Genomic DNA, 10295 nt, shown 5'->3' with positions numbered 1-10295 from the left:
TTGGGGTTGAAGATGCCTGACGTAATTTTTGTAGTCAAATCCCTCTTACTGTATTACTGCCTGGCTTCAAAATTCATTTTAACTTGTTTTATATATAATCATATAATATCCTGTCCATTTGGGCCAAAGGGTAGTATAGAAATTGAAAAATTAAAATATATTATGGTGTTAACCTGACTATTCAGCATTTCTAAGTCAGTCACATCTAGCCATTCCCAAAGATAAGCACAATTCAGTGAAGTAAGATTAGCATTTTTCACATTGCATTCCATTGTTAAACAGACGAAACATTTTTAATATGCAAGGACTTTAGCAAAAGTGTTTATTCTTTTAAAAGCATGGCAGTATGCCATACACTCAAGACATTAAAAATATTTCAGTGAATTCAGAATATCTAATTCTTAAAGTTTCAACATAAATAATGGTTTTAAAAACAGTTTCATATAGTCATCAAGCAAAGTAAAAATACATTCTCTAATCCCACAGGCAGCTTTGCAACATCAGTGAATAGGACGCTTATCACAGAAATATAATCAAAACATTCATTTAATGAGATTTGCACAGTTCCTTTCCAAAACCTGTCTGCTATGGTTATGAAAGCAAATTTCCATTATAAATTCAAATCCTTCCTCTCTAAAATTGATGGAAAATTTGAACATCACTCTAGAGCCAGGCAATTTGGGAATAGAAAGAACAGGTTTTAAAAGAAGGGATTTAGAAAAAGAATCTTGTGCTATCTTTAAAACTCATCAATTTATTTCAGCATGCGCTTTAAAGACTCCAACCACTTTCCTCAGATGCAAGACACATATAAAACAGCGGCATGAACACTAGAAAAGAACATGCTGAAATAAACTGGTTGATCTTTAAAATGCCCCAAGATTCCTTTCTGAATCTCTCTTCTTCTTCTTCTTCTTCTTTTTTTTAATGTTGCAACTATATCTTTGATGAAAAAAACTGGGCTTATAGCCTTATTCCGTTGTCAAGAAAAGGGCAGACTTCTTGCCTACTGTAGTCCAACAACAGCTCAGCTGTGAACAAAGTGTGACTCATGGGTTACACAACCCAATAGGATGTGCAGTGTGATCCCCTTAAGTCCTGCTCACTGGGAATAAATTGCACAAAATAATCAACCATGCCACCAAAACACCATGAGGACCATGGCTGGTTGTTTCATAGCTTTTAGTGTGTGAGCAAAGGCCCAAAATATCATCAATGAAAACATGGACATTGCATTCTGGTCGCTTCCAGTTTAGAAAAATGGGCAGTTGCAGTTCACAGAGGTTCAGGGAGGTAGAAAATCCTCCCTGCCCAATCCATGCCAGCTGCTCATCTCAAGGATTAAGGTATGTTTCTAGCCTAACTGTTGTCTCAAACATTTCATATTCTTGTATCTTAACAAAAAGTTTCTTGGGCACAATACACAAAGACGTCCTCTTGCACAACTCCCAATGAAGTGGACAGGACCTACACAAGTTTCCATGCATTTCAGTAGGAGCTATGCAGAACGTCCTGTCAGACAGCAGTCTTGGTCATTTACCAGTACAGTATATGTTTGTTGTTGTGCCTTCAAGACATTTCAAATTCATGGCAGCCCTAAGGCTTATCATGGGGTTTTCTTGGCAAGATTTGGTCAGGAAGGGTTGCTCTTGCCTTCCTCTGAAGCCGAGTGACTTTGACTTGGCCAACATCACCCAGTGGGTTTCCATAGATTAGTGAGGATTTGAATCCTGGTCTCCAAAGTACTAGTCCAATGCTCAAACCTCTACACCACACTGGCACCCATTGATATATTAAGCAAATTTATATTTTCATCCTCCTTTATGTTTCATGTGGCTCACAGCAGGTTTACAGCAACTGAAATGATGCACGGGGATACATTCAGAAGAGCTGGAGAAATACATTTTGTAGACTAACTTTGTTGATCAGTGCCAATCAACAAAAGGCTCTGGAAGTTGTGGTATAAAAACAAAGCAAACTTTTCCAAGCTCTGACATTTGATGTCCTTTCATTTCACAGCATGCATAACACATGCATCTAGCATTCTGAAATGATCAGAGGGCTATACAATAGGTAGTAATAAATACATTTAAAAATGATTTTCAGTAATAAATACAAGTAGAAAAAGTAGCATTGCAGTTGAAGCGTTTGGTTTTTAAGATCATTAGAAGCAGAACTCAGTTGCAGCTTCTCTTCCACAGGCTTTCCAAGTACTTCTTTCTTTTTCTCCCTCACACAGAAACTTCCATTACAGCTCCAAATCCAATTTCAGTACTTCCTTCAGAGCTTACTGGGCACCTGCAAAAGCCACAAACAGAATAATGTGTGAATAGAAGGATGAGAAAATACAGAGGACCAAGCTGCCTTCTTAAGGTTTGATCTCTCTTTCCCTTGCATTGCATCATTCTCTCACTATAAGCAAATTCCATGTGTTGCATGTTGTTTGCCTTTTATTGAAGGCACAAATCAAGAGATTTATCTCTAGGTGTCTACAGAGGTCATTTTTGCTAGATACACAAACATTTTTCTGGGTCTTTAAAATTGCACAGTCCTCCCTCGGTATCCACAGACCTGCCATCTGCTGACTCAAGCATCTGCAGATGGCAAGCCCGTGGTGAGGCAATGGAGGAGGAGGAGGAGGAAGAGGCAGGAGGAAGACGAGGCAGAGGAGAAGGAGAAAGAGGTGGGAGGAAGAAGAGACACAGGGGGAGAAGGAAGAGGTGAGAGGAGGAAAGGGCAGAGGAGGAGGAGGAAGAAATGGGAGAAGGAAGAGGCAAGAGGAGGAGGCAACAATGGAGGAGAAGGCCACCAGTTGCCCACTCACCTGCCACTACTGAGAACAATGAGAGAGGAAGGGTGCAAGAACAAGTCCCATTGTCCCCAATGATTTGGGAATAAAGCAGATTTGAGCATCTGTGGATTTTGGTATCCGTGGGGAGGGGCATCCGGAATGGATCCCCTATGGATATCCTGGGCCAACTGTACTTTTATTGTCTTAATATCATCTGGTATTACTACACTAATTGTTGCTGTTGTTATGTACATTCAAGGCAATATCAAAGTATGGCAACCCCATCATAAAGCTTACTTAGCAAGATTTATTCAGAGGAGATTTGAACTGTCTTCTTTTATGGCTGAGAAAGTATGACTATGGGGCGGTACCGACTGGCACTTTATGCCGGCCTGTAAGCACGGTAAAGGCTGAGTATCCTCACACTCGAAGCCCTTACTGCACCACCCAGCTGCCATCACGGCATGCACCCATGCATACTGCATGCGCCATGATGATGCATGCCAGGCGCAGCGCCCAAATGGTGCTGGATGGAAGTGGTGTCATGAAGCCGCACCACCGGGACACAAAAAGAAGCCCCTTTTCAGGGTTTCATTTTGTTCCATCCGGGGCTCAAAGGGTCGGCATTAAGCCACCCATCTGTAGAGGCTCTTACTCAAAATCACCAGTGTATTTCCATGGCTGAGTGGGATGCAAACCCTGGTCTCTTGGAATCCTAGTCCAGTCCTCAGATCACTACAGCAAAATGGCTTACACTATAATACAGTAATTAAGGGCCAGTAATATTTATTTATTTCATTTTTAGGCTGCCTTTCTCCCAGAAAGGGACCCAAAATGGCTCAAAACTAAAAAAAATTTTTAAAAAAACTTTACAATAGAAGTTTTAAAACAATTAAAATCATCAAATAAAAAAGTAAAATATGTACAGTATGTTAAAAAAATGTAACTACAACTCACACCCCATATAAAAGCCAACTCATAATTATGTATTAAAAGCCTGCACATATAAAACTGTTTTTGCTTGCAGATGAAAGATAGCAGGGAGGGGGCCAGCCTAGCCTCCCATTGAAGGGCATTCCAGAGGATGGGAGCAGCCACCAAGAAGGCTCTCTCTCATGTCCTCACCAAGAGAACCTACAGTGGTGGTGAGACAGAGAAAAAGCCATCCTCTGAAGATCTTAGGGCTCTGGCAGGTTTATATGGGAAGATATGGTCTCTCAAATTGTCTGGACCTAAGCCATATAGGGCTTTATAGGTCATGACCATCACTTTGAATTGTGGCCGAAAACGAACTGGTAGCCAGTGAAGCTGTTTCAGCAGAGGAGTTTTGTGATCTCTGTAACTTGGCCCCAGTCAGCATCCTAGCATTTTGAACAGTAATCGACATATTGGACAAATACTGCAATTCATTTTGAACAGATACGTTATTCCAACAAGGAAAAGAAAATCCTGCTATACTTCTCTTTAAGCTACATTTTACTTCCGTTGGTTTTAACTCTTTGCAGGATGGACCCACAAGTAATCCTGGAAAGATTTCTGTGCACGCAGCCCCAGTCAACACATTTCACAAGTACCTGTTTAAGAATCCTGCTGATGATCAACTTCACCCATCGTGCCGAAGGATCCAGGCAGACTTCCTTCCCAGACTTCAAGGTGGCTCTGTCAAGAGTGGGGGAAAGACAGTTAAAAAACTGAACGAGGGAAGGATTTCAAGAAAGGAACTGGGCAGGTTCAGGAAACTTACATGACTTCAGAAACAGAACAGTGGGGACCTTCAGGGGTGAGCTCTATATTGGCAATGCGTTTGGGTGGAATCACCTCGGAGATCTTCTCAATGCACCGGCAGCGCAACTCTCCGGTCATAGGGGCAGCTGTGGAGAGCAAGAAAGACAACAGAGACTCACAATGCTATTCTATGCATGTTTACTCAATGTAATGCTAAATGTATTCACTGGAGCTTACTCCTAAGTAGGTAAGCTGTGCAAGCAAACTAAATACTTAATGCCATTCTCCATTCCAGTTTCTGGTTTATGGCAACGGGGGTTTTCTAATTGGTAAAACAAAAAAGTTTAGGGAAAGGTGATTATTAAAAAAGTATAAAAAATTTATTTACCAATGTGATGGCAAGTTTATAATATAAGAAATGCCAATTTCCACATTTGTTCATTTTATTTAAAATATTTACATATTTTACATCTATTTTTTCAGGATTTTATTATTTAATAATAATAATAATAATAATAATAATAATAAACTTTATTTATATACTGCCTTTCCTGTAGTATTTACTTCATACTTATACTGGATGACTCCAAGCTAATAATGATGATATAACAGGGTCTATGTGTAAACAATTACTTTACAATATGGTCTTCAATACTATTCTTTATTGACATTCTAATGATATTATAATTTTATCTTTCTAGATTATATAATTTTTACCACTGAGGAAGACAACTGTCGAAAAGCGTATGGTTTTATTTGTATTTACTATTTGTATACTTTTACTTCCAACATATGTTCTTAGGAAACACATACATTCCTGATATTATATGTACTTTTACTGTTGGATAGCTTTATTTGTAGGTCGCCTGGGACTTCTAGTTTCCAGCATTTGATGTTTATTGCCAAAACGGGCATTTTTTATATTATAAACTTGCCATTACACTGGTAAATAAAGGTTTTTTAAATACTTTTTTTATATAATCGCCTTTCACTAAACTTTTTTGTTTTACCAATTTGTCCTTTGGTTTAGGAAAACACCTTCGTGTGTTCAACGGGGTTTTCTAAGCAAGGTTTTTCCAGAGGAGGGTTGGCATTGCCTCCTCCTGAGGCTGAGAAAGTGTGACTTGCCCAGGGTCACCCAATGGGCTTCTTGGCTGAGCTGGGAAGTGAATCTTGGTTGTCAGAGTTGTAATTCAACACTCAAACCACTACGTCTTTCACTTCTGCACACCCACAGATCTTTCCCACATGTTTGAAATCAGGCAACTTTATTATTTCTCCTTGCATTTGAATTTAGCACTTACCATTTCATCCCTTACGACTAGAGCATAAAAACCCACTGGGTAACCTGGGGCAAGTCATACTCTCTCAGTCTCAGCATGGCAATGGCAAAACCCCTTTAAAGAAAGTTGCCAAGAAAACCCTATAATAGGGTTGCCTGTCAGAAACGACTTGAAGGCACACAACAACAACAACAACAGAGTTAGCTTTAGGTTAAAAAAAAGTTTCTATCAATGTAATACAGTGTGTCAAATGCATTCTTAATTGGAAAAGAAGCTTTTATGAAGAGTAAAAGTTGAGCAAATGTGGACTAAGCGTTGGACTAAGACTCTGGAGACCAGAGTTTGAATCCTGGCTCAGCCATGGAAACCCACTTGGGCAAGTCACACTCTCTCATCTTCAGGAGTAGAATTCAAAGAGATAGCCATGTTAGTCTGTAGAATCAGTATATAGAGAGATCTTGTACCATCTTTGAGACTCACTGAAAGAAAGAAGTTGGCAGCATGAGCTTTTGTAGACTTAAGTCTACTTTCTCAGATGCATTTGGTATTACAGACTGCCAAAATAAAGCTGCTTCGGATCTCTTTGGAGGTATGCTGTTTAAATGATGCATGCACCCCAAGAATCCGGAAGCTGCACCAAAGCTGCACTCCAGTGCTCAGGAATGGAGTGTGGCTTTGGTGCAACCTCCGGACTCTTAGGACGCATGCATCATTTAAATAGCATACCTCCAAGGAGACCCGAAGCAGCTTTATTTTGGCAGTCTGTAACAGGCCATTGTTTTGTAGAAAGATCTTGTAGCACCTTTGAGACTAAATGAAAGAAAGAAATTGGCAGCATGAGCTTTCCTAGATTTAAGTCTACTTCCTCAGAGGCATCATACAGAGTTCCAGAGTTTGCTATAAGCTTAAATGCATCTGAGAAAGCAGACTGAAGTCTAGGAAAGCTCCTGCTGCCAAGTTCTTTCTTTCAGTTAGCCTCCAGGGTGCTACAAGATCTCTCCAGATAACATAATAATGCCAAATGCATCTGAGGAAGTACGTAATTAAATCTACAAAAGCTCATGTTGCCAACTTTTTTCTTTCAGTGAGTCTCACAGGTGGTACAAGATCTCTCTAAATAATAATAATAATAATAATAATAATAATAATAATAATACAGTAATAGTAATACCAAATGCATCTGAGGAAGCAGACTTAAGTCTAGGAAGGCTCATGCTGCCAACGTCTTTCTTTCAGTGAGTCTCAAAGGAGCCACAAAACCTCTCTGCCTACACTCTCTCAGCCTCAGAGGTAGAGAATGGCAATCACCCCTCTGAAGAAACCATGCCAAGAAAATATTATTATTATTATTATTATTATTATTATTATTGTTGTTGTTGTTGTTGTTGTTTAGAGTGACCTTGTAGCACCTTTGAGACTAAATGAAAGAGAGAATTTGGCAGCATGGGCTTTCCTAGACTTCAGTCCACTTCCTCAGATGCATTTGCTATGATGATGATGATGATGATGATGCAGAGAGAGAGATCTTGCAGCCCCTTTGAGACTAATTGAAAGAAGTGGGCAGCATGAGCTTTCCTAGGCTTCAGTCCACTTCCTCAGATGCATTTGCCAAGAAAGCCCCATGGCAGCTTCTCCTTAGGCAAGGACTTGATAGGGGCACACTATAAGAACAACAAGAGGGCTACTGCTGCTTGAGGGTGATCTTGAGGGGAATCCCAAAAGCCCAAAGCTTACCTTGAGCCTGCTGCTTGGCCAGGAGGAGGAGGAGGAGGCTCAGGAGGAGGGCTGGAGGGCACTGGCTCATGATGCTGTTCCTTGTGGGGCGTCCTCCCAAAGAAAGCTCTAGCCTCCTCCATCCTTCCACGGGGCTTTTATAGAAGGCGAGGCTGGAGGGAATGGCCAGCTCCACCCCTCCAGGCCTCATAGGCGCCGATAGAGGGCAGTGGGCCAAGGAAGGCCCAGCCAAAAAGGCCCAAGGCTGCTGGGCACGTTCCTCAGAAATACTACGTTGCAACAGGGATTTGGTTATTCTCCCCCTCACAGATGGTGCCCTTGTGCCCCCTATGGGCTTCTAGGCTCCCTTTGCTACCTAAGGCTGCATCCACACTGGAGAAATAACCCAGTTTGGTACCGTTTTAAGTTTCTTGGCTGAAGGCTATGGAATTCTGGGAGATGGAGTTTAAAATTACAAGTTCAGTTAAAAATGACAATTTGTATCAAATAAAGCCCAGAAAAATCACAACATGATATCAGTCTTATAAAATATCCATATCGACATCGAAATAATAGGCTATTTAGTTATATAAAGTGGTGCCAATCCATCTATGGCACCACTTTATATAGAACTACCGTGGCTCCCATGCTGTGGAATTCTGGGAATGGTAATTGGTTGTGGTGCTCAGTGTCGCCCGCAAGCCTCGGAGATATATTGCCGTTATGTTTTAACCAAATCCCCAGAATTCCCCAATATTTACTGGAATTTTCAGTCAGAATTATTATTATTATTATTATTATTATTATTATTATTATTATTATTATTATTAACCTTTATTTATAAAGCGCTGTAAATTTACACAGAATCCCCAGAAAGAAATGTTTGACACCACTTTGGTCCAAAACACACTGCAGAAATAATCCAGTTTGAGACCGCTTTAACTGCCCTGGCTCAATGCTAGAGAATTCTGGGAGCTAGTTTTCTGAGACATTGAGCCTTCTCTGTCAGAGAGAGTTCTAGTGCCACAACAAACTACCGTTCCTAGGATTCCCTAGCACTGAGCCAGGGCAGTTAAATTGGTCTTAAACTGGATTATTTCTGGGTACTTCAGTTTGATACCCCTATCATGTGTTCATCCAAGCCTAACTTAGGAAAATACATGTCTTCATGTGTCACGGTGCCACAACAAATGACAGTCCCCAGAATTCCACAGCAGGGAGCCATGGCAGTTATAGAAAATGGTGCCAAGTCGGATTATTTCTGCAGTGTCCATGCTGCCACAGATTTCTCCATTGGAGAACCCTTTAGCCTGTTTACAGAGTACTAGTGCCACAACCAACTACCATTCCCAGAATCCCAACAGACTCTGTTGGATCGCTATATGTCTCCTTTATGCTAAAACAGATTAATTTGGCAGTGTCTTTATAAAAAATATAGTTTTCTTGCATCTGTATAATATAGGTGGGAAACAGTGAGGATGAGAATGAGGTATGTAGGTATCCATCCTACATAGTTATAGTAGCACTTTGACACTACTTTAATGGCCATGGCTCCATTCCAAGGAAACCTGGGATCTGTATGTTGGTGAAGTCCATAGGGTTGTTTGTAAGGCTGTAGAGCATCCCAGTGGAGAAGTCTGTGCCTCTCACCAAACTATAGATCCCAGGATTCTGTAGGATGGACTCATGATAGTGGTATCAAACTGAAGACGTTGTGCCGGTGGGTATACTAAAATACGTTTTCCCTTCTGCAGCTCATATAATCAGCTTTGTCATCTATTATGTCTGGGGTTCTCATACTGATTTTCACTTTCGATCATGGAGGAACAAAGAGCCTTATCGCGTAATTGAACAAACTCGGGATGCAAAGTAAAAGTTGTGTCTTCCCCCCCCCCTTCTCTCTCTGCATGATGCTGTTCTCTTCGGGTTGTAAAACCTTGGGAGAGGGTCATAAAAGTGTCCCATTTGTCAAATTGAAATAATCCGTTTGGCAAAAATGATGCTTTTGCAATGTTCTCCCATGCTTTTACAACCTGAAAAGAATGAGAGTCATGCAGAGGGAGGAAACAAGACATGTCTTTTCGTCTGCCTCCCAAGTTTGTTAAATGTAGTGATAAGGTTCAAAATGTCTACCATGTCCCAAGAGTGGCTCCCAGGCCCCCAAATCTCCAAAATTTACCAAAGTATTTCTTTCTCCCAGATTTCAAAGCATGTCCCAGAAGCTTTTGTTTTTAAGGCGCTTCTTTTTCTACTTATTAGATTATCCATGCTGGAAAAGCTAGGAAGAAAAGGACAGGAAGAAGAAGACGTCATGGAAAAACAAGGATTTCAAGTGCAGGACACCATACCCTGAGGTCCTGCTAAAATGCAAGTAATAAGGCAAGGCATGACAGAACTGTTCCCTGGAAGTATTTAAAACAGATGATGTTAGTGCATCAGCCCAGAGGATTTGCCATACATGTGCCATGATGTCTCTCCCCCCCCAACATGCTTCTTGATAAAATGATAAAATAATTCCTCAGAAGCAGATTGAGGTTTATAGTGCTTGGATGAAAGGGAACCCTTGGGCACCTTTTGGATTTCAGCTTAAACTTAACGGTGTCCTTATGGTATTTTCAGAAAGGTTCCAAATGTGGTTGGAAGAGGAAGACCAGACCATCCACACCGTGGACCATCCATCCTTTTAGTCAAAGTTCTATCCCAAGTTCAAATCTAGAGCTGTAATGGCTACTTTTTTGGTCCACTGGTAATATTGGCTAGGGAATTGTTACCCATAAAGTAAC

General features: G+C 40.8%; 1 protein-coding gene across 1 annotated transcript; it reads right to left on the bottom strand.

Annotated features, from left to right (window-relative positions):
- Positions 1–290: 290 nt before the first annotated feature.
- On the bottom strand, positions 291–7649 carry LOC121932474 (interleukin-8-like). Its single transcript, XM_042471102.1, has 4 exons — positions 7534–7649; positions 4536–4662; positions 4366–4450; positions 291–2298 (listed from the first exon to the last, which is right to left on the bottom strand). The coding sequence occupies exons 1-4, from the start codon at positions 7601–7603 to the stop codon at positions 2281–2283; spliced, it is 300 nt and encodes a 99-aa protein (XP_042327036.1). The 5' UTR covers positions 7604–7649; the 3' UTR covers positions 291–2280.
- Positions 7650–10295: the final 2646 nt, after the last annotated feature.

The sequence above is a fragment of the Sceloporus undulatus genome, chromosome 6, assembly GCF_019175285.1.
Source record: "Sceloporus undulatus isolate JIND9_A2432 ecotype Alabama chromosome 6, SceUnd_v1.1, whole genome shotgun sequence".
Classification (NCBI taxonomy): domain Eukaryota; kingdom Metazoa; phylum Chordata; class Lepidosauria; order Squamata; family Phrynosomatidae; genus Sceloporus; species Sceloporus undulatus.
The sequence above is the reverse complement of the archived record's forward strand: the minus strand, read 5'-3'. Positions and strand labels throughout refer to the sequence as shown.